Genomic DNA, 25,479 nt, shown 5'->3' on the forward strand with positions numbered 1-25,479 from the left:
AAGTCTTTGTCCTGTTTTTATGAGAAATGTACGACTTTAATGTGAAACATTCAGAGTTTTTTCTCTTGTTGTGTTTGTTTGAAGCTGCTTCCTGTTGGCTTCAGCTGTTTGGAGTTTCCATTTTCTAAACTTCTACATTCTGAACCTTCTTCAGCTCTGAACAGATGATGAAACACTGAATGATTTCAAGCACTTTGTCTAATAAACTTACATCTTTCATTCTTTATACAGATTGTGGAACTGTGGTTTGTCAGAGATCAGCTGTGATTATCTGGCAGCAGCACTGAAGTCCAACCCCTCCCATCTGAGAGAGCTGAACCTGGGTAATGACTCCTCTTCTTCAACTAAGAACAAGCTGCAGGATCCAGGAGTGAAGCATCTGTGTGGTTTCCTGGAGAGTCCAGGATGTAAACTTGAAACTCTGAGGTCAGTCAGCATGTTTTAGTTGTGCTGAGATGAATATGATGTGAAAGTTGTGCTGACACTAAACTGCAGACATCAGGCTGATATTATACTGATCCACACTGAGGATCTTCATGGTAAAGTCTGTTTTCTTCTTCTCTGGTTTAGTCCATTGACTGCAGCAGAACAATGTTCACATTTCAAACAGTGATACTCAACGTATGGCCCGCGGCCCACACGCGGCCTGCCCACCTTTCCTGATTCAGAGAGAGGGGACCCTGATTAACTGTGTAGCTTCTTCCTCACAGTTCTAAGTATCAGACACAACAATGAATAATCCACAGCTGACTGTCTTTAGCAGGTCAAAGGTCACGGCACACAGCAGACAGTCAGAAATATTCTAACTCTGATCATTTATCAGTTGTGACACTGTGAGACTTGATCAGAGGTGTGATCATCACAGCAGAGGCCTTTGTGTCAAAGTCACTGAGGATCAAACAGAAACACATGAAGCAGATTTTCCTCTTCTGGCTTTTTATAGCAGATAACCTTCAAAATGTTCTGCAGTCGATCAAAAACTGAAGCAAACCATGAAGCAACATGTGAACATGAGCTGATGCTGCTGAAGTGAAGCAAAGTTACAGAGGTTTGATTACAGACACAGCTGAGAGTTTGTAATCTGTCATCATTTTAAAAAGTTTCCATGGAACAGCAGAAATGAGGCTTTACTGTCAGAGGCCGACAGCACTGAACACAACAGCAGACTGGTGGCTAATAAACAGTGAATGATGCAGAAACAGATGTTTGAAGCTGTTCTTGGAGTACACTGAGAGAGAGAGCTGTGCAGGCAGGAACAGCCAAAGTCAGAGAGAATTCATGAGCATATTGATCAAACGTGAAGCAGAGTTTGGATCTTCTTTTGCTGCTGCTTCACTCAGTTTTGGTTGGAGACAGATGAAACCTGCAGCTTCAGGATCTGTGAGCTGTCCACTTTCAGCCCCGACGGCGTGTCCGTGTACGTGCCGTGGAGTGAACGATCCACGCTCTGTTTCCATCTTTGTGTGTTTAGCTGCTCTCATTTACTGTTTTAGCTGTTTGCTGCTTGTTGAAATAGTTTGTGAGCTTTAACCTGAGATTCTGGCAAAATACATTTATATGAAACATCGATTCAGGATTGAATGAATCAACATCGTTTTATTCAAATTAAAACCATTTAAATGGGAACATGAATTTTTTACAGCCGCCTCTAATGCTGGGTAATGTCAGCTGGTCCATGTGCAGCTGGCTGTGAGGCTCAGGGAGCGTCTACAAAGTGCAACACTGAAAGAACATCATCAGAATCAGAATCAGAAAGGGGTTTATTGCCAAATGTTGAGCAGGTTTACAACATTAGGAAATTGCTGCGGTGCTTCAGTGCAAACATAGTGTCATAAATAGCACTTAAATAGACATGGAAAAAAATAAAAGTAGGGATAAGAATTAAAAGTGCTACGTGGGAAGATATGTGCATGAGATATACATGAGATATATACATGAGAATAAGAATTAAGAGTGCTACGTTGAATGATATATACATGAGTGCAGGTGGTGATCAGTGCCAAACATGGAATGATGCAGTGAACACAGCGTAGGGTCATGTGTTAGTGATGGGAACAGTCATATGGTTATTGTTCATGAGTCCAACAGCAGAGGGGAAGAAACTGTTCTTATGGCGAGAGGTTCTGGTGCGAATGGACCGGAGCCTCCTGCCTGAGGGGAGCAGGTCAAACAGACTGTGTCCAGGGTGAGAAGGGTCAGCTGAGATCCGAGCTGCACGCCGCAATGTCCTGGAGGTGTACAGGTCCTGCAAAGATGGGAGTCTGCAGCCAATCACCTTCTCAGCAGAGCGCACAACACGCTGCAGTCTCTGTTTCATTCATCCATAAATATTGAGTAAGAACTGGACTCTCATACAGCGAGACTCAAATGCCTTTAAACATCAGCTTATCCTGCTGATCCAAGTCCAACACTGAGTTTGTAAAAACATGTTTGTCAATCATTTTGTTTGGTTTCTGAGGAAAATGATTCAATAACTTGCTGCTAATACACAACATTTCATCATATTTCCTCATAACCCTCTTTTGTCTGACCATTTGATCCCATTTGAATTTGCAATAAAGGATCCACAGAGTTTGGTGACAATGATGACAGTAGATGTTTGTGTGAAAGTGCTGGAAGCAAATGAGTGTGTGATGTTCTTTCAGTGTTGCACTTTGTAGACGCTCCCTGAGCACTGGTCTCACAGCCAGCTGCACATAGAGACCAGTGTTGTTAGTCCAGGTCAGAAGATGACTTGTTGGAATGAAAATGAGCTTGTAGTTTGTCTGCTTTAATAATGTGACTGGAAAAAGGTGTTGGACTTCAAATATGTCCATTTCTGTCACACTTCACCTTTAAAAGTGAAGCCATGTGGTTCCTGGAAGGAAAAACACGACTTTTTCAAGTCTTTGTCCTGTTTTTATGAGAAATGTACGACTTTAATGTGAAACATTCAGAGTTTTTTCTCTTGTTGTGTTTGTTTGAAGCTGCTTCCTGTTGGCTTCAGCTGTTTGGAGTTTCCATTTTCTAAACTTCTACATTCTGAACCTTCTTCAGCTCTGAACAGATGATGAAACACTGAATGATTTCAAGCACTTTGTCTAATAAACTTACATCTTTCATTCTTTATACAGATTGAAATACTGTGGTTTGTCAAAGATCAGCTGTGATTATCTGGCAGCAGCACTGAAGTCCAACCCCTCCCATCTGAGAGTGCTGGAGTTGAGCTGGAACAACCTGAAGGATCCAGATGTGAAGCAGCTGTCTGATCTTCAGCAGAGTCCAGACTACAGACTGGAGACTCTGAGGTCAGTAGAGTGATGGAGTGAGTGGGTGGTGCTGTCAGCAGTATTGTACTAAACACAGTCAGTATGAAACAAAGATCCAGTGTTTCCTGTAAAGCTGCAGCTTCTCAGTGAAGCTGTGAGAGGAGAACGGTGACAGGCTTCAGGATTGGACACAAACACTTCCTGTTTCTCACCTTTATGGTCACCATAGTAACCGCTGACACGCTCTGATCAAACACTGTCAACAGCCAATCAGCTCTCTGAACAAAGCAGCACGCAGACCAATGACTGCATTGATTTCCAAGTTTAAAGCAGTGAAGAACACAGTCTGTAGGTGAGGAAGAATTTAGTGAGAGCAGATGTTTGGATGGAATTCCTCCAGTTAACAGCTGGAACCGTCCATCTGGATTGTTGGGCTTGTTGTTGGGGTTCCTACAGAGCTCAGAGTGGACACACCAAGGTTCTTCTAATGAATGAAAGTCCAAACTCAAACTAGGAGGGAAAAACATTTTCAGCAACTTCAATAAAAATCCAAAGATTAGAAAAAGTGAAGCAACAATGAGTCCTAGTACAGTCCCAGCACTGACGTCCCTGCTGCTCTTTATACTGGATGTGCTGCATCACTGACTGACAGCTGATGAAGAGTCTCTGGAAACACTCGTTTATCTCCTCTGCTCTTCCTCCTTCTCTCTGCAGGAGGTGATGATGGTAAACAGGACGGTGTGTGTGCTGAGAGAGGAGCAGCTGTGTCCTGATGATCCAGAGAGGTTGAAGCAGCAGCAGCTTGTGTGTAGAGACTAGAGATGGACTGATCCGATATTACGTATCGGTATCGGTCCGATACTGACCTAAATTACTGGATCGGATATCGGAGAAAAATAAAAAATGTAATCCGATCCATTAAATATCACGAAAGCACCTCACAAAACTTGCAACACGCCGTAACTCACCTCAGAACGTTAGCAGTCGGAGCAGTATGCATCACGTGATAGAGCAGCTGTGGCATGCGGGACCTGTCGGTGGTCTGGATAGCATTTGGAGCTTCGCTAGCAACCCGGCATTTCATCTCCGACAAAGTTATCCCCGAGAGAAGTAAAGCAAGTGTGTAAGTCCATCTCTGAATGTTTGTAAAGCATTCCCACGTTAAGCTTAACGAGCGACTGCCTCTCGCTCTCGCTGCTACTTCAATCATGAAACTGCTTAAATGATCAGCTGATCGGCTTTTCTGTCGCGAGTCCGCCTCACTTGTTTGTTTTTGGTCCACTTTGCGCCAGAAAGAGCAAACCAGCGGCTGAACAACAGCAGCACGTTTAAGCTTGATAAGCTGTTGTTACAATTTATTTAATATTACTTTCTACACCAGGATCTTTTTCTACAGCTGACGGCTGGTAACTGTGCAGGGGCGGATCTAGCAAAGTTTAGCCAGGGGGGCCAATAGGGCATTAACAGGGAAAAGGGGGGCACAAAGACATACTTTTCTTTCTTATTCTCATTTAAAATGTCTAGCTTTTAATAAATAATTATCTGACACCCAAAGTTTTAATTTGATGTAAAATGAATAGAAGTCCATTACTGTATATAGTGACTATTAAGTCTAATATATATACCCTAGTAAGCTATAGTACTTTTTCCTTTGGGAAGGTACCATCTGTGCAGTCTGCAATTTTGTTGAAGAAAGATGTTGAATCTATTTAATATTTCTTGAAAAATAATTGATTTCTGTGCATTTTTTTTCACACTGCATCAAATTAAGGTTGATTACGTCGATTAAGCATCATGAGGTGGAGCGTGAGGGGTGGTTCCCTATTTTTTATTTATTTATTTTTGTTGTTGCTGGGAGTTGGAACCCTATTATTTAGGCTGCTTAATATTTATGCTAAGTACTCTTTAAAATACCAGAATAGGGAGGATGGTGTAGGTTTATGTTTATTAGATTGATCAGTATTGCTGAACTATGAAATATTTTTTATGTATACAGGTATAACAGAATAGCTTTAGTGTAGTTGTTGTTTTAAACTTGAGTATGAACTTATACAAAATGCGGCAAGATATTTAAAAAACAGTTTTGTTGATTAAAAAACACTATATTGGATTCATATCGGTATCGGCAGATATCCAAATTTATAATATCGGTATCGGACATAAAAAAGTGGTATCGTGCCATCTCTAGTAGAGACGCTCTGACTGGGCCATGTTACTGGGAGGTGGAGAGGAGAGCTTCATCCAGCAGTGACTGACAGAGGAATGAAGTGCAGATGACTGTCAGTGCTGCAGAGTGAACTGCTCTGAGAACAGCTCCACTGTCAGACACAATGTAGAGTCCAGCATCTGCCCTGTGTGTCCCTCTGGATCTGACAGAGGATCATCAGTGTATCTGGACTGCTCTGCTGCTGCTCTGTCCTTCTACAGTCTCTGCACAGTCTCTGTCTCACTCTGGAAAGATTTTACAACTTGTTGTAATTACAGAACGTTAATATGATATTCAAACATGTGATCTTCTCTTTATTTCTGAATCTTTACCAAATAAAGAAAAACCAAACTAACAAACAGAAGCTGTCGTGTCCTTTTTCACCACATCTGTGAATCTTTTCTGTGTTTTTCCTCTTTTCCTCCTTCCTGCAGCTCCATCTTCATCATTCTGTGTCCAGTATATGTGAACACGTCCAAAGCATCTGAGCCTCATGTTACCCGTTTGTGTGAGTTACGCCTGTCGTTGTGTTGTGGTGTATAAATAAGGGGCAGGAGACAGCGCTGGATCTCTGAGTTCTTTACTCTCAATTTCTGCAACATCTGCAATATATAGAAATGCAAACCTGTGAGCTGTGTGTGTTGTGCGTCTGCTCGGCCACCTCTCCTCCGGCCGTGCTGGAAGCAGCTGTGCGTTTGACAGTTTTATCGACTCGACAATAATCGAACAAATTAAATGTTCAAAAATATCAACTTAAGCACTTCAAAGTCAACAAAAAGCTTAAAACAATGAAATAATATTTCACTGACAAAACAACAGCTCATAAGAACGATACACAAAATAATACAGAAACAAACAAATAAAAGTTATTAACCAGGATCCATGTTTTTGTCACAAACACTGAATCAGCTGATTCACTCTTTATGTTTCTGAGTTTGTTTTGTGATTATAGTTCTGGTTTCTGTTTCTGTGTCTTCACTGTGTCCCACGTCTCCTTACTTTGGACTCTGTGTTATATTTCCTGTTTTACTTTGACAGTCCTGTGTTACTGTTTCCTGTCTCGTGTGTGTAATTGGTCCCAGCTGTGTTTCCCTCCTGTCTCCCGTTCCCTGATTACTAAACTGCGTCCACGCCGCCGGCGCTCCTCTCCACAGCTGGATTCCAGGATTTCAGAGCATCCAGCTGTGGTGAGTGATGGAGACACTTTCTCTGCTCCCTCAGTAATCAGGACAGTTTATTGAACATCAGAGGACATAAAGGACTGTTTTTCACCTGCCCGTTCTGAACCTGGACATTAAAGACTGCTGGCTTCAAGGACATTAATCCCAGTGTCAGCCAGCCAATAACAGCCTGTGTTTTTCAGCTCTTTAGGAGTCAGAAATGAGAAAGACACAGACTGCTAACCGCTCCCTGCAGGAAATAAGCTCCGCCTCTTCCTTTCCTGTATATGAGTGATTCTGACATGAGACACAATGAGTTTCCTGTTTATTGTGACTTAAAGCGAGCAGCAAAGACACTAAACTGTGTGTTTCCAGCTGAAGCTGCTTTTTGTGTTGCTCCCACAATCCTGTCTGAAACAGTCAGTGAGGAAAACTCAGTTTATGCTTCCAAGCTCATTGTGAGAGGGCACATTGTGTTCCTGCAAGTGCTGATTTTGTCTGCATCCCTGAGTTTAGTGAGCTGCCTCCAAGGACTTGTGAAGCCCAGTGTGTTAAGGCTGCATCTCCCAGATGTTTCCACCTTTCCAGCACTGACGATAAATGTTCCCACAAAGGCTCAAAGACGGTTTGATTTTGTGAGTGTTGGCCTCAAGAGATTGCTCAGTGAGCACCTGAGTGTTTCTGGGACATCGGACACTAACTGGAACTTCAAGTCTTGTTCTGAAGCTGCACATGCAAAGACTGTTTCTGGTTGTAGAGACCTGGCTGTTCCAGGGATTGTAACCTCCCCAGAGGCTGAGCTGCTGACCTCAGCTGACTCTGGAGCCTTGAAGGTAACTAAGTTTGCACCGCTCGGGTGAGCCATCTCAGCTGCAACAGCCTCCACAGAGAGCTCACGCAAGCTTACCCAGCCTGCTGAGGATTTTATGCTGCTGCAGCCCAAAAGGCATCCTGAGCTGGCTGACTGCCACCCACAGCTTCAGCTGCCTCAGCCAGGGGTCTCCACACCTGCTGGCCCTGCATCTGCTCTGACTGGGGGCTCCGGAGAGCCGCGCCAGCCATCCATCTCTGCTGGGGCTCCTGTTTGAGAATGTAGGAGTGTAAACTTCAAATATCTGCTCGGTTTGTCAAGATATCACATATTTGCAAAAGTGCTCTGACGTTTTTGGAGACGTCTGTTACCCACCATCTGGATAGCTAACCGGGAGGTCGAGGGTCATTAGAGCCGGCGAGAACAGCGGACTCCCGGCACATCGTTTTTGGACCCCCACGGCCTTTGGCTGTTCAGGTTTAAACATGATATATAAGTCACTTAGATCACGTAAAAATGTTATCGTTTGGCTTTTTTCAGTGTTGTTTGTTTGGTTTGGCTGAAGTTACAGTTTTCACACAGCTGAATAAACGTCAAACAGAAAAGTGATTAAACAGAAGTGTGAGACGGTCGAGAGTTTACTCCAGTGTCCTGTTAGATTTTAGACAGCAAGGAGCAGACGGCTGAGTTTATTAAACTCCACCGAGACAGCGGTGACGCGGATCTGAAGGCCAGACCGTCACAGCCGCTCACTACCCGCCTACCCGACCTTTGGAGGACCCGGCCCACGTAGACCTTGAAGGCCGGGTCCTCAGGAGGATGCAGCCTGTGAGTTTGGACACGCCATGACACATGATGTTCTACAGCTGATGTGTTTAAATGAGCTCTACAGGTGATCAGACTTATTAACGTTACCAGCATAATAAACTGTCCTGTCACTGAAGGTGTCTGCCCAACAAGGACGTGGTGCTGAATGCATCCAGACCCCTGCTGACTGTCTTTGCAGCTTCGGTCAAAGGTACAGTGTCCACTGTGACCCTGAGAGCAGGACACAGCCAGAGGTGAGTCAGCAGTTACAAACTAAATGCTGCTGACATGAATCAAACTGCTGGATAACCCACTGCTCATGAAAATGGTACCTTTCTGTTGCTTTTTGAGATTACTGAGAATATTTGAATTGTGACTCAGATGGCAGATCCAGGCTCTCAGCCTCCAGCTGAAACTTCCAGTCCTCCCCCAGCCAGAAGCTCTGATGCTGGGCTGAGAGACTTTGATCCTTCCCTGGATCCAGAAATCCAGGAGGGAGAAGGAGAACAGGACCTCCTTCCTGATCTGGAGAGGCCTGAGGGAAAGAAAGATGGAGCAGACAGAGCTTTGAACAAATCCAAACCTCCTGAGCTTCACCTCCACAAAGGTGCAGACACTGATGCACAGATTCACATGTGACACCTGCAGCGTCCAGCTTGTGCCGCTGACATTATCTCCACTCTGATACAAGCCTCATTCACTCGCTCACACACGTTCATACAATCACCTTTTCCTCACAGTCACACACATGAATGTAATGAGGGGAACTCGGGGTTCACTGTCATTCCTCAGGATCCTTTGATATGCAGACTGGAGGCTCTGTGGATGAAACACTGACTGTCTGAACCACTCTGAAGTGTTCATGATGGACTTCATCCTGATTAACACTACAATACTTGTTAGAGGCCTTTTATATGTAATAATATTCTTTTCCATTAAAGCTCTGAACATTCTCACTCTTTCTTGACCAGGTGTGACAGGTGAAGGACACCGGCGAATAGGAGGACAGAAGCTGAGAGCCATTAGTCACATGACTTCAGCTGCTGCTGCCTCACCAACCACTGGCCCCTCGGTGAGTCTAGAGTTACAGCAGTGACCACAGGAAGTGCACACGTGTGATCTAAAGCTACATGTGGGCCTGTGACCATCAGTCTTCTCACTGTGGTAGACGGGTTTGTGAGTCCCTGTGATGCTGGGAGTGTCCAGGACAGTCGCTCCTGATCGGGTCTCTCATGGAAAGCTGGTCCCAGGAATTCCTGGAAAATTCCTCCACAAAAGAGAACTGGGAACATAAGTGCAGAGTGACAGAGGTGCTCAGCAGCCCTGCTGTTATATGGGAATAGAACCAGAATAGTCGGCAACCACTTGAGTTAAGTTAGCCAAAGAGATGCGACTCAGACTGACTTCATCATGTTGGCAACGTGTCTGCATTGATAAACTCCAGTTATTGACAAATCAGAGAATAATTCCAGTCATTCAGAGACAGATTGTGATTGTTTGGAGGATGTAATCGTTTCCCTTCAGGGAGCGTGTTGGACGCTCAGTGTCCGGGTGATTAGCTGATGCAACTACTTAGAATCAGTTTGTGAATATGAAGAAAATCAGTGCAGTCACTGGACAAACTCTGATTCTTCCTAGTTTCACTCTTGTTTCAGTCCAGTGTGACTGAGGTGGTAAAAAATGATCTGACTTTTAGCCACACAGCTGTCTGCTAGAGAAAAAGCCTTTGTGCACAACTTTCTTAAAGGCAAACGGCACCATGTTCACTGCAGCTGCAGCAAACGCAGCAAAGAGTGAAAGTTGGACTGAGAATGTTGTGACTGTTTCATGAGAAAGAGCAGGAAAACAAGCATCACACACCCAGACACAGTGCTGGGATTAGAATTAGACTTTAGAGCCAAATGTAGGACAAAAGCTTTAATATGAAAGAGGAAAACCCAACAACAGCCAGAGCATGAAGCTCAAATCTATACCAATCACCAAGAAAGCTGACAGGCCTGTGACACGTCAGAGACGCCGTTCAAATCATAAAGAAGTTGGTTTATTGACAAAATGTAAAAAACCAAAAGAATCAAGTCAACCTTCAGTTTCGAGCGAGTAGACCAATCAGGCACAGCAGCAGCTCTAGAATAAGCAACAATTTGATGTCTTACAAACAACCTTTCATATACACACATACATATGGCTCATATGCTGTTTAAAAAGGGCTCAAAGACCCAACAGATTACACAAAGTACAAAAACACTTTCATTCAGACAACAGTCAGCTGTGCACGAGACAGAGAGCCGACTACAGTTAGTAACATGGACTCACTTTGTTTCAGACACGACACAAAGTAACACAAAGCCACAAAGAGCAGAAACATCAAAAAGGAGGCAGAGCAGCAGCAACTCTCCATGAGCTGTGAGGCTAACAGCCACCCACACTTCCTGTGATGCATAATGACAACAACATTAACCTGAAGGATGATAACAACAGAAAGAAGTCTAAGCTAACGTTACACAGCGCTCACACAGCGCTGACTGTACAGGCCTCACACAGCTACGACCTGCATCCACAACACCTGATTCTACTGAACACAAACAAGTTAATGATATATGAGCAATCCAGGGAAGGCTTCCAGGAAGGTGAGGATCCAAAGACAGCTCTACAACAGCATCAGTCAGCAACAATGTTACTAATCACTGACTCTTTCATCCTTTTATACTCAATCAAAAAGTGCTGTGTTCACATTTGTTTCTGCTGAAATCCAGAGACTGAAAATGCGTCTTTTTAAAGTTTGAATAAACTGACTGAACTTGTCACGAGTCCAACCGTGAGGAACACTTCCCCCCATGACACATCACAGGACAACGTCTCAGTGGAGGGGGGACAGTAGCTCAGTTTAGGCAGTCACACTCAGAATCGATGCCTCCAGTCAGGGTCAAACGTGGTCCTCAGAAACCTGCAGATGTTTGGGCCAAGCTCTCACTGGTCTCTGCGTCTGTAGACTGAGCTGATGTTTCTCCAGGTGTCTGGTAAAAGGACGATGCTGCTGTCCAATGAGGCGAGGAGAGAAGTAGCCAAACAGGCGAGAGCCGTGAAGGAGGAACGGCGGGCAGCTCTGGATGCCCGACATAAATACCTGATGAGCAGGCTGGCCGACGCCGGCAGCCTGGAGGAGGCGGCGGTGGAAGACGCCGTCGTCTCTGATGACAGAGTAAGTTCAGAGACGTGATCCTTCCTCAGAGTTGAACCTTTGAGTCATTAATGTCTGATTCTTCCAGTTCAGTCTGATCCATGAATTCTTTGCTGCAAACGGATCCAAGAAGCTGATTTTCTTCTATCAGGATGTCAAACAGGTAACTTTGATCACATTTCTTTTTTTTTTTCTTTTCTTTTTTTTCTTTTCTTTTCTTTTTTTTACTCTCTTCCTCTTTTCTCTTCTTTTTAGTGCTCGGAGACTAACCCTCTCTGCACAGGAGGAACAAACTGTGCGCACTTAGTTTGTTTCTTAGCACTAATTAGCAGATATGTGTCTTGCCAATCAAGTTTGCTAGTATTAGCAGCTAGCTTAGCCGTCAAGCTTTTTATCTAAATATGGTCATTGGCAACTCCAAAAAAGCAGTGGTGAAAATGCCAACAATGACGTCAACATTTTCTCAGAGCAGTGGGGAGCACTACAGTGTTTCTGTCGTATGGCAGCACCTATTGTAAGGAGAAAAATGCTGAAATGTGACTCGCTGATCTTGCTATGGCTATGATAACATTATTCAGTTCATTGTTATGTAAAATATGTTTATACTATTTAAGGTATTCATTGCAATGGGTGGTTCCACACTGCAGTCTCTAATCTTGCAAGGAAAGAGAGGAGCTTCCCTCTGTAATGGAAGGACATTTTGAAATAAAGACGGCTGCAACTTTTCCTTCTCTTTTTCTGGACCTCCAGCGCACCTTTAGCGAACAAAGAAAAGCACAAATGAAAACAGGAATAAAATAAAATCTTTTGAACAAGTGTCTATTTGTGAATCACTGTATTATTTCATTTATTTGTTTCTGTTTATTTATGTTTTGAACTATCATAATATTTTCTCCAAACTTCTGATGATAGTAGAATTTGGATTTGAATCCAAAATATGACTATCCAATAAAACCAGTAAATGTGTATTTGTATCAGACATCATTTGGGTTCATTGCAATTTCAGAACAAATTCTTATTATTATTAGTAGTAGCAGTATAAACCTCTATTACAAATGTATTCTTTACCTGTCATTATAAATTTGCCATTGTATTGATTTGATTTATAAATTAAGCCAAATAAATTATTAATTTTACAACTGAGAGTCCTATGTGTATGTTTTGCCACCATCATGGCTCTCGTCAATGAACTATTTTTAGACATGCTGTAACTGTCATGTGCTCAAACGACTTTCTGTAAACACAATGAAGATTTCTATCCTTCCTGGTAAACTATTTGTGAAGTTTCAAGAACTTTGCTCCTCTGAAAAAGCATCACTCAGAGGAATGTTGGCAGTGACTCAGAGAGACGATCAGACATGTAGAGCACCATAAACTCAGTGACTGAAGGGTCACACATTCAGCTTTGGATTCACTGTAAAATGTGAAGCTGGAGATGATTTCATTCACCAGCAACAGCAGACAGCTGAATGGAAAAGTTCAAAGGTTTAAAACCACAACATTTGGAAATCTGGAGGATGTCATTTAATGTTGTGTCAGAGATAATTCCCCCCAAGTTATTAGTGAATATTTCATAATAGAAATGACCAGGTTTCCCTATTGACAAGGGTGTCATATTTGATACATGGGTTTTTGAGATCCTAACCTACTTATATGTTTTGTTTTGTTTTTTGCAGTTATTTAATTTTTTTATATGACTGTCCTTGATTATTTTACTATCTTGTGTATTTTAAAATTTAAAAAAACTGACAGTGTAAGAGTCAAGGCAGGGATTACTGTCATAGCGCTTTGAAATTATTTAAACTAAGAAGGAAGGATCATAGTAAAATACACGTTTAGAAGTTGAAATGTTGAAATGTAAATCTGTAAGTAACAATTTGTAATACCTTTATTATATTATCTTCTACATTTCCAGTTAAGATTTAAAGCTCGGCTTAAATTTTGTCAGATTTATTTTTAACGTAAGTGACCTCTCGGGGGATTTTAAGGGTTCCAAGGAAGACAAGTAACTTGCTTAAACTGACATAATTATTGCATGTTTGCTGGAGTCAGCAAGCTGAAGAAAAATTTGGATCTTACTGGAATCAGATCAGAGACATAACATCAGAAGTGGTGGGGAGGTTGGGAAATTCAGGAGGCAGGAGGATAAAAACAAGCTCAGACATATCTGACGTTCAGTTCAAAGAACTCAATAAAACAGAAAAACTCTTTGATGCAGTTCTTGGAAGCAAACGTGGGATGGTTTTCATCAGCAGGCAGGTTTCTTTCAAAATGAAACTACAGTTCAGATCAGACTCAGATCCATCTGTTCAGTCACTTTCTACTGCTTTATTCAATTCAGGGTTGTGGTGGAGCTGGAGCCTGTCCCAGTTTCACAGGACGAGATGCAGGGGACACACCCTGAACAGGTTGCCAGTCTGCCACAGAGCCAACAAAGAGAGACAGAGTCCTGCAGGAATGTGGGTTACTCGGTTTTGCCAAGAGAAAAGTATAGAATAGCTTGCCAGTCAGCAATTAACATATAACCACTCCAAGGTTCACCCAGTGCTATTTGAATAAATTTGCGCCAGAGGCTTTACAAAGCATTTCAAACAAACACCGTACCATATGGTTACAAAGCATTTCAAACAAACACCGTACCATATGCACAAAAATGCTAAAAGTTGAGTAAAAGTTAAGAGAAGGATATTGTAGGGGAGACCGGGGATAGTTGTAACGTGGGTCAGTTGTAACACTTCCAATTTCTCCAATCAGGGCTAAGTTTCAAATGATGTGACTCATCCTGTGCATGCCCAACTCAGTTCTGCTATCACATGTGAAAAATCAGCACATTTTGTCAAACACAGACAATTTAACACGAAAAAAAGTAATTTGTATGCCAAAAAGTAAGTTTTTCTACTTTATTTCAATTTCTAATAGCATTATCTGCTTTGCAGTTAAACTCATCAAACTTAAATTATGTTATTTGTATGTCTATGGGGATATATTCTGTGTAGGTCTTTAGTGCTAATGTTTTAGCCGTTGGCTGTAATGTTAGCTAGTTCATGGCTATAGGAGTCTGGGTCAGTTGTAACAGCAACAGTCTGGGTTAGTTGTAACAATAACGCAGATGTTACAACTTACCACACTATTACTTTAACTTATATTAAACAAGTTGGGGCAACGACATCAGCAGAGAGAGGTTCACTGGTCACATTTGTATATGCGGTTAATGCCATTGGCAACACAATTACTTCACTGTTTGTGTTCCCACACATGCATTATGCAGACCTCTGCATCAGAGATGGACCAGTAGGAAGTACTGGTAGTGGAAATAAATCAGGATGGGTGCAAGAAACAGATTTCCTCATCTTTCTGAAGCACTTTGCAAACCACACCAAGGTAAGCCATGATAAAAAGTAATGGAACTGCGATGCTGGTGAACAACTACATTTTTTCAGCTTCATTGTTATGTTCAAAATTGGTGCAAGAGTTGTAGGTTATAATGCCCACTGAGCCAATGAGGCCAAACTCAAGGAAGACCAACCAAAATTAATGAAATATTCAGTTGCAGAAAATTCCATAATTTGTCTTTTTTGGGGGGTTGGAATATGTTCAAAAGCTAGATTTCTGCATTCTGTCACACACACACAGCTACATAAATGGCTCTAAGTGCATTCATGTGTTGAATAAACAAAGATTACATGTTAATATTTTGTTAGTACCCTTATTTCATTGTGTAACATTTCACTTTTTTTTTTTTTTTGTGTCCCGTTTGGATCTTTAGCCATCAGAATTGTTGTCTTAAGGCCAAGAAAGATGCCAAGCGGATTTATTTTACCAAGTGGATCATCATGGCCTTGCCATATTGGTCCATTTGATTGACCTTTATTATAATTATGAATTTATTTTATTTTCAGTTGCTACAAACGGGACAGACATGACTGGGGGATAGGACAGGGAGAAAGAATGAAAGAAAGAGAGGGAGAGAAAGAAAACCAAAGGGGAGAAAAGACGGTGAGAAGGGGGGAAGAAAGAAAAAAAAAACAAAAAAAAAAAACACCAACAAAAAAAAAAACAAAACACCTGGGTCACCTGTATGGAGAAAAAAAACAGAAGAGAAAGCAAACAACAAAGAACAACATAATAAAAAAAACAGCACCATCACAATAAACTAGCTAGTAGTAGATAACAGTAGATACTAAATAATAAACGATATTGTGCAGCACGCAAGATAGACAGCGCACAATGTGCTTTGAGGCAGCAGCCAAGAAAGCTGTAGTCTGCGTCTGTGAACACCCATGTGTACACCTGTGTGCATACCTGTGTGGATCAGCATGCTTGCATTCCAAAGGTTTCTCCATGTAACGATCTGCTAGGGAGTGTGGGGAGCCACAGCCCCGTCCTCCAGGGCATGAAGCAGGTATGGAGGAGATCAAAACTCCAGACATCCAGAGGCCCCCAGAACACAAGAGACCAAGGAAGACCAACAGAGGGGCCGCCGCGCCACTGTCCCAGTTTGATCACATTTCAATGACTGACACATGAAGGTCTAACCGCTCTTCATAATCTGCTGTCCTGTTTGTTGCAGCGTACTTTGTATTCATATCTTTTAATATCTGCCTTTCTCCCAGAGTCTGTCCTCCCGTCAGTCTTCCTTTGTGGACGCATCAAACTCAGCTGTGGCTCAGAGGAAACTCTTCCTCACTACGGGGAACTCTGAGGTTGGCTTCAGCTTTTTATGTTTAGTTCATGTGAGAATCACAGAAAAATGCTGATATGAGTGGAAGCTTCTGCTGGGAAATTGGCAAAGAGCAGATTATTGAACAGCGAGGCAGACAGTTCATTTCAGTGATGCCAGTTTATTAGAAACGAGGACTGTGGGGCTGCTGGAAGTCAGGACGGCCGTTCTCTGGATAAACCTGACAGCTGAGGTGGAGAGCAGGATTTATCCACAGACGGCTTCTTCCAAGCAAATGTCCTGAACACACCTGAGCTGAGGGTTACACAGAAACTGTCTTAAAGCACGAGCCTGGATCAGACTCGAGGACTCAGAGCTCAGGTGTGTGACGTCACATTGATCCACCTCTCGGGGTTTTTGTGTTCTGATGTATCTGGTTTCTCTTTAAGCTCCAAACAATACCGAGCCTACGATTCATCATCGTCCTGCTCAGAGATGATGAGCCTGAGCGTGTTTGTGTTTCCATGGATCAAACTGTGCTGCTTTGTTTGGTTAACGAGGTGATTAAAGTCTTTGACCAAACACTGGATGACTGACAGCTGCAGGCTGAACATCAGGAGGTCGAGAGGCCAAAGTCTGAGGAGCTCAAAGCTCCACAAACACTTATTCACAGAAAAAAGGACTACAAACATGGAGGAGCAGCAATCAGAACACGAGCTAAAGGCTACATGCTAATAACATTTCCCCTGGATGTGGTTTTAACAGGATCATGAATGATGAAGTATTTAAAGTCAGTTCCAGCCTGAGTCGGTGCCGTGTTGGCAGCTCTGATATGCAGAAACGTTCAAACATGGGACAGGAATAAAAACACTCCTGTGACGTCAGAGTTTATGAATGATGACAAACTGTTGCTTGTTTTTAGAAACTTTGTTGATGCTTAAAATGATCAGGAAATAAAAGCTGAATAGATCCACTTCAAACAGGAGAAGCTTTCCAGTTTGCATCAGCTGGGAAACTCGCTCATATCCAGTGTTGGGCAAGTTACTTTCAAATAGTCATTCAAAATTAATTAAGTCATTAATTATAGTTACTAATTACTTCTTCAAAAAGTAACTTAGTTAGTAACTGAGTGACAAGGTTCTAGATGTAATTAATTACTAGGAAAAGTAACTATTGTGTAACTTTAAAAATACCCTCTGGGCTCCAGGGTATAATCGGCCATTGTGACTCCTTTTGTCAGGGTCCTGGGTCGCAGCGTTTTGTGTTTCCTTTTGGTTTCATCTTGTGTTTGGTGTTTATTCTGATTTTGTTTTAGTTCTTAGGGTTTGGTTCTTATGTTTAGTGCTTCCGTGTTTTATCAGCCCTGCCTGTGTCTGTCCTCTGTGCTCTGTTCGTGTCCTTGTGTTGTAAAACAGTCTGTGTGTTTCCTGTTTTACTTTGAAGGTTTGTGTCTCGTCTTGTGGTTCAGCTGTGCTCCCCTCCTGTGTGTCATCCCCTCATTACCTCGTGTGTATTTATAGTGTGTGTCTGCCTGTGTTGCTTGTGGCGTCGTCTGCATTACTCTGTGTGTCTCCGTGTCCATCGGTGTGTCTCCACGTCTCTCTGCCTTCTTCGTGTCATCTCTGTGTTTCCCTGCTGCCCTCATGTTTTCTGCTTTGTCTGTTAGTTTGTCCCAGTTTAGGTTGATGTTCGCTTCTTCCCTCACCTTTGTTATTTTCACTGTAAATAAATCTCCACCGCCGTCTGCATCTTGGTCCTCATTCACTCCACCACACGACTGCTGCCCCAGCCGTGACAACTTTTTATGTTTCCTCTACATTTACCTTTAAAAATTATTTACTTTGCCGTGTTTGGTATCATTCTTTTCAGCACAACCTCACGTGTCTGAATCTGCAGTTATGTTTTCATTTTGACAAACTGTATTAACACAATTGATCTAAAATCAGACAGAAAACAAAAAAGTTATATTTTTTACTGTAACAACCACGAACATGTTTAACGAATCATTTTTATAACTTTAAATGTAAATATAAATTTGAAAATTATACACACAAGTTTTGCAAACAACAAAGTTATTTGCAGCCATTTACCTTTTACCCTTTTTTTAATAACCATTAAACTATTTCCAGAACAATCAGCTGTTCTGCATTCAATAAGACGCCACACGAATTATTTGTGCGACTCCAAAATAATAATTAGTGTCCAGTATAAAGGAGAAGATCACAGCCTGATACCTGCAGGTCTGACAGCAGCTCATAAGCACAGAGTGCTCGCTGCTGTCCTTAGACACTAAACATGAAACTATTGAGGAACAAACACGCGTATATATTGTTTATCATGACTCTGGTTTTACTGGCCTATCAACACAGTTTATAAACTGGTATATGTCACCTTGTTGCTTTGTCTGTAAGTGGTCATGTGATTGTCTTACCACGACTCCTTTATTCTTCCTCAGGCAAACAGCAGCACTCATGCGATTGTTTTGCCCCCTGAGCTCCAGCTGTTGTGCCAAAAAGTGATGGTCTGTCTGCGGGAGCGCACAGCTGCTTAAAGCTGCAGCGCCCAGATTACTTACAGCTACTTCCTGCAGCTGATATAAGCTGCTGTAAGCTGAACACAGCTTCAACCGTCTGTTTGTTGAGAAATAGTAACGGACCGCCCCACATTTTCTTGTTAGTAATTGTAACGGCGTTGTAACGATAGGAATAGTAATTAGATTACTCTTTACTGAAAAAGTAGTGCCGTTACTCCCATTACTGGTAACGAGCAGCCTGCAGAGCTCTCCAACCACCCCGTCTTTAAAGCCCATGAAAGGTTTTCCTTTGCATGGTGAACTTTGGTGACAGAGTGCAGAGGAAGTGCTCTGTCTGCGTCACGTTAAAGGAATCTGAACTCCATCACGTTCTGTATTTCCAGCCTTTACTGGGGAAATGTCTGTTCTTCCTGAGAACCACTGAGAAGGCCATAACCACCGCTAACGTGCAGCAGGTCAGTAACTGGTCTGGGTCACCTCCTCACCTGCACATTTAACAAACCGCACAGACCTCATTGGTTGACTGTGACGTGGATGCAGCCAATCATTCTGATCTTCTCGTGCAACCTGATGTTTCCAGGAAGTGAACTTTGGTGTGTTGGACTGCGGCGGCGGCGTCCTGAACAGTCTGGAAACTCTGCTGACTCAGATCATGTTACCTGCTCTCAGGTCGCAGCAGGTAAAACACCTCCATCCATTCAGGCTTTCACTGAGCACAAAAAGGGAGATGTTTTAAGCTTCCAGTGATCACATGACGCCATATATGAAGACTTTGTTGATGGTGGGAAGGAAGAACTCTCTTTAAACAGGAAGAGACTGAAAGCAAAGAAAGGGGCAGGGAGGGGCAGCCATGAGGGGTCAATCCTGTGAAGAGAAGCCAGTGTAGGAGAAATCTGCTCTCTCTTTCTAGTCCCTGTCAGGACTCTTGCTGCAGCATTTTGGATCAACTGAAGGCTTTTCAGGGAGTTTTTTGGACATCCTGATAATAATGAATTACAGTCGTCCAGCCTGGAAGTAATAAATGCATGAACTAGTTTTTCAGCGTCACTCTGAGACAGGATATTTCTAACTTTAGAGATGTTGCACAAATGAAAGAACGCAGTCTTACATGTTTGTTTAATATGTGCGTTGAAGGACATGTGCTGGTCAAACATGACTCCAAGGTTCCTCACAGTGTTACTGGAGGCCACACCTTGGGCTCATCTGTACCTGCTGGTTTCTCTTTGTGGGCTTTGACTGTAGAGCAGCTGTTACATAATGATCCATGAAAAGTCTTATTTGTGTGCAGTGCTCCTCCTGATGCTTTTGGCTGTGAATGAGGTAAAAAGTGAAACAGGAAAACACATTAACCTTTGTTGTTATTGCTGACCTTTGACTCTGTGCCCAGTCGTGGGGCTCTGTGCAGGACGGCGCCTCGTGTCCACACGTCTGGTCCTTCCTGTCCTCGGTGGATCAGTTTGTCAGTAATCTGAGCTCAGCCCGACTGAACATGGAGAGAAAGTTGCAGCTGCAGCACGTGGAGCTTCCTGACGCCATCAGCCAGCTGAGCAGCCCTGCAGACTACAGAGCAGCAGGTATGAAGCTCAAGCTGTTCACATCTCACACAAACAATAAGACTGTTGGAAATACAGGAAACATCATTTAAAGCTTTAAAAATCAACTCTCAGGTAAATCAAACCAGTTTATCTGTGGAAGCTGAAGGAAGCATCTGACCTGAGACGATGGCTTCTTTGAAATAATGAGTCCGTGTTCACGCGTGTTTAGAGGAACTCGTGTGTTTCGCTCTCAGCCAATAACAGTGAGCTGGTGGAGCGTCTGGAGGAGGTGTCGACCCTGTGGACCAATCAAATCAAGCAGGTGCTGACGGAGAGCGAGCAGATGAGGAAAGAGGCCGACGACGTTGGGCCGTCGGCCGAGCTGGAGCGCTGGAAGAGCCGCACGGTGACCTTCAACAGGTAGACGCGTCCTCTCAGCTGGATCTCCTGTAGCGTCAGCATTTACAGGTTTCACTTTAAACTCAGTTTATCAAACATGATCTGACGTCTGTGGACAGAAGCTCCTCAGACCTGCAACAGTTTAGTCTCCACTCTGAGACTTCAGGACAAAACCACTTTTACACAATATAACTTTCTGTTCTTTCTCTTTCTGCTCTTTAAAGTTGAAATGTTCCAAAATATTCATCTGTTTGTTTGTTTGTAGAATAGTTTTTAACCCTTTCATGCATGAATTATGACGACATCAATCAGGATTTATTCTTTAGTATTTTTATTCATCTTTAGGGATGAAAAAAGATTTTTGAACTTCATTTTTTTAAACATGCATTTTTCCATCTTGGTTTGAAGAAATGTTTTGTGCACTTACACTGGCTGACCAGTAGGTGGCAGGTATGGCGCGACACATCAGAGTCCAATGTAGAGTTTATGTGCAAGTACAACATCAACACTGACACGAATACAAGCAAACAGCCTTTGAACTCTCTGTGTGTGTGTGTGTGTGTGTGTGTGTGTGTGTGTGTGTGTGTGTGTGTGTGTGTGTGTGTGTGTGCTGCAGTGAATCTCTGACTGCTGTAATCTGAATGCGGCGTATCAGCGAAGCTTCCACAGCGTCAGAGACAAACTGAGAGGAAACCTGAGAACAGACAGTTTGACTTCAGGTGATCAGTAACTGACTCTGAGTCAGAGCGTGTCAGCAGCGTCACGCTAACCTTTACACACGTGTGTGCGTGTTTTCAGTGAGAACTACATCTTCGGGAAGTTTGACTCTTTCTGCCGCCGTCTGGAGAAGATGGCTGACATGGCGTCCACTCTGGAGAGCCTGGCTGCTCTGCAGAGCATGAAGGTGGATGATTGTCAGACTAGAAACAAGTGACTCCATCAGATATTCATCAATGCACAATAATAATTATAATAAGACATTTATAATATAAAAATGGTCGAATTAAAGTCGATGCAAAGCTACAGTGATGAATGGACATTTGTAATGATCTTGTATAAATGTATTTCCTCCTTTTATTATTTATTAATCGTGTCAAAAGTCTATTTTCCAGAAATGAGACGGATTCAAACTGAGCTCAGGTGTGTTTCAGGTGGAGGGCGTGGAGAAGATCTGTGTTCGCTACCAGACCATCGTCTCCACGACTGAGTCCAAGACCTGTGACGTCCTGGATCAGCGCAAACTGGAGGAGATTTCAAGGGGAAACAATAGAATCAGATAAACAGAATAACATACGAGACAAAATAGAAAAATACTATATCTGTCATTTATGACAATAATCATTGAATTATACTTTGAATCTCAGCGTTTACGTGAATCCTAGTTCGGTCTTCACAGTATTGGCCAACAATAACAATGATTGATTGGATCATTACTCACATTTCTTTTTTAAAATCAGCTGAGAAAAGATCTCATTTCAGTTTTTCATCAGAGGTGAAGGTCACCGACTGCCAGACAGTGACAGGACTTACAAAGATACAGAAGACTTGATTTTCAGTCTCATGTGCATCCCTGTGCTCTGCTGCCAAAACTGAATCTGGATTTATTTGAAAATTCTGAAATGATTCTGATCATTCTCCACTTTTATTATTATGGTCTGTGTGTCAGATTGGGCCTGAATATTCTTCCAGATATGCTTCCTGACAGAAATCTTCTTCTGTTCTTAATCCTGTGTTTGTGGAGCAGCTTTGTGCTTTCAGTGTCTGTAAAAGTGTGTTAAGAAAACCAAAAAGGCTCCACAGTGTGTTTGTGCTTTGGTGTTTTAATGGTTTCTTCTTCTTTGTAATAATAGAAAAGCTGGTGCTCAGAGGAAGAGGGCGGCTTTACTTGGTGTCAGTGACAGAAATGAAAAGAAGCTGAAACGAGTGAGAAGGACGATGAAGGAAACATCTGTGCTGTGTCTGCTCTGTAAGGAGAATCTCTGTGTTTCTTTGACTTCTTGCACTTTGACTGTCGGCTCTCCTGATAACTGATGATGGAGGAGAAGACATGAAAACAAAACAGCTGAATAGAAACTACTGACTCTGCAGGACCCGTTGTCCTCAGTCACCATGTTGACCTCAAAAGGTCTCGATCACAAATGTGGTGTTACAGATGTCACCAATTACAAGCCAAATGTTGTGTATTACAAATGTATTATTATCATGTAATTGTAAGTTTGTATGCTGTCTCATCATCACATCCTAAAATAAGAGCTCTTTAACACCTCAGCAGAGATCAGGTGCTGTTGTTCTTTTGAACACTTCACCTTTTAAAAGACTGAAAATGATAAGAAATGAGAGGCAGAGTGAAGAGAAGGGGCTCGACACACATCCTTGGGGAGCCTGTGTTCAGTGTTCTTGTGCTGGAGGTGTTGCTGCCGACCTGTCTGCTGTCTTCCTCTCAGGACATCCAGCAGCCAGTGACACAGCGAGGTGCTGATGCCCAGCAGATCCAGTTTGTCAATGAGTTGCTGGGGAAAGATGGTGTTGAACGCTGAAGTCTGTGAACATCATTCTAACGTATGAGTGTCCAGATGTGTGAGGGCTGAATAAGAGGGCAGTTGAAATCGCATCATCGGTCGAGCGGTTTGAGCGGTATGTGACTGACATGGATCCAGGTTGGAGGGAAGTTTTGATTTGATGCATGACTAACTGTTCAAAGCTCTTCATAATGATGGAGGTGAGTGGGACCGGACAGTCGTCCTTCATGCAGGAGGGACACGACTACTTCAGCACAGGAATGATGGTGGAGAGTTTGAGGCTTGTGAGAACAACAGCCTGACTCAGTGAAGGATTAAAGATGTCTGTGAAGTATGATTGGACTACAAATGTTCCAACCAACGTTCATCAGTCCTATAAATGAGATGGTGATATTCACACAGGTCACTTTTTGATGGGCGGAGCAATGTAATCATGCACTGACTGATTTTACACGTTTGGTTTTTAAATGCTTTTCTTGTTTGTTTCACTACTAATATAGCTACTTTTGGATTATTTCTGTATTTATTTATGTGAGATGTTCTTTTTTTATTTTGTGTTTGTTATTTGGTCGAGTGTGTGAGACAGATAAAGACTGGAACGGCCTGTAAACACAGTTATAGTGGAAAAAAGAAGCCAGTTTCTCTGTTTCCCTCCCACTGTGGTGTTTTTGTTCTAAATTTGAATCAAATGTTTTGGGTTTTTCTGAACACAGACTGCTGCCTGTGCACTTGTGCCTTAATTAAAAAACAAATATTTGATGGAAGTTGAGTCTCTGAAGGCACACAGGTGTTTGTGCCAAGCAGGAGCTCTCTTTAAAGCACTTGTTGGTAAAAATGAATCCATTCAGTGTGACTGGACCTTCATGTTCTCTACCTGATCTCCCCTGATGGCTTTTTTTACCCATGTTACACTACAGTGCTATTGATCCGTATCATCCCCTCCCTGCTCAGCATGACCTCCATGACTGTTAGTAATAAAATGTGCGCACGGGAGCATCATCATCATCACAGTGGAGCTTCATCACAGCTTAATCTGTAGGAGTTGTGCGGGACTGTGGGTGTTCAGAGGATGTGAAATGGCACTGCCTCTATAATCTGAGCTTTGTCTTGGACTACAAGAGCTAATCTGCCCATGGGGCCTCTTAAAGCAACACAACAGTCTATTCATCCAAGGCTGCTACTAAACGAGATGCGCAGATGTGGCCATACATCATTCTCCATATGTGATCCTCTCGGGCACCTGCTTTAGGCACTTGTAGCATCAAATTAATCCCCCCCCCCCCCCCCCCCCTTTATGTGGTGTAAAGGGAAATAAGGGCACAAGAGAATGAGTGTAAACTATCAAAGGTGGACAGGAGGGCAAATGATGATGAATATCCACCGCGTCACTGCTTGGGAATCTAGTCAACAAGTCTTCGGCTTTCCAGTTCTCCTTTCTTCTGTTGTGTGTGTGCGCGTGTGTGCGTGCAGTTGTGTACCAGAGAGAGAGAGACCTGCTCCACAAGAAGGAGGGAGAGAGGTGCGAGAGAAAGAGGAAGGCTGCGTGTAGTTACATGCAAACTGCATCTGCATCTCTCTGAGACTGAGCTCAGTACTGCTGCTGTTAGAACACATGTTTTCAGAGCCGTTGCAGGGGGGATATGAACTTAAAAAACAAAAACATGCTTGGACACTGCCAGCATCATGGACAGGTTTTTAAATCCCACACAGTTGCAAAGCAGAAGATGAAGCGTCGCCAAATATGTTTCCAAACCAACTTCCTTCCAAGCCAAACAAGAAAATATGATGTCCAAATCACGGACAAGCAGCATCCCACAGCTGTTTATGTTTTTAAACCGATTCTGCACAGAGAAGCATTTTTTGAAAACTGTATTGATTAGGGCTGTTCGATATAACGATATGTGTCGGATGACGATACAAAAACATCTATCGTTTCATTTTACGCCATTGTTTGTTTCGTGATGTCGCAAAATAAACTGTTTACAGCAATATTTTTTCATGTTTTGATGGTCACTGTAGAGGCTATATTCATTTCTTAAAGTTCTCTCTTTCTCTTATATTTAATATAACCACACTACGGACGGACAAGCGCCTGTTTTTATGCGTTGTCGTTAGCAACAACGATGGTAAAACCATCGACTGTCCGCTTGTTTATTTTCCACATAAACCTTTCACAATAAAGCCATAAAGCCTGTTGAGACTTTTCAAAATAAACTGAATCACGTGAAAGATGCAGAGTGTTTACGGATGAGAAGCAAAAACTAAAGCTTAGACTCAAACGTTAGAACAGGCTTGTCCCTGCAGCACGCCGTGGAATAAATACTCACAAAGAAAACGGTGGCCGTTACAACTTATGTCTAAAAATGTATCGTTTCAATTAAAACACTCGACTCCAGGTACACGACGCCCAGCTGGAAACACTT

The 25,479-nt window shown here is 42.7% G+C and overlaps 1 protein-coding gene across 1 annotated transcript in view; it reads left to right on the forward strand.

Moving 5' to 3' along the window:
• Window positions 1–25,479, forward strand: part of LOC309701482 (uncharacterized protein) — a 2,150,955-nt gene that overhangs the window by 1,393,853 nt on the left and 731,623 nt on the right. Inside the window, exon 21 of the mRNA XM_082525718.1 lies at window positions 232–426. Coding sequence (XP_082381844.1) covers window positions 232–426 — 195 coding nt within the window. The remainder of the gene's footprint in view (window positions 1–231; window positions 427–25,479) is intronic.

This window comes from Aulonocara stuartgranti (assembly GCF_965226115.1).
Source record: "Aulonocara stuartgranti genome assembly, chromosome: 23".
NCBI classification, from domain to species: Eukaryota; Metazoa; Chordata; class Actinopteri; order Cichliformes; family Cichlidae; genus Aulonocara; species Aulonocara stuartgranti.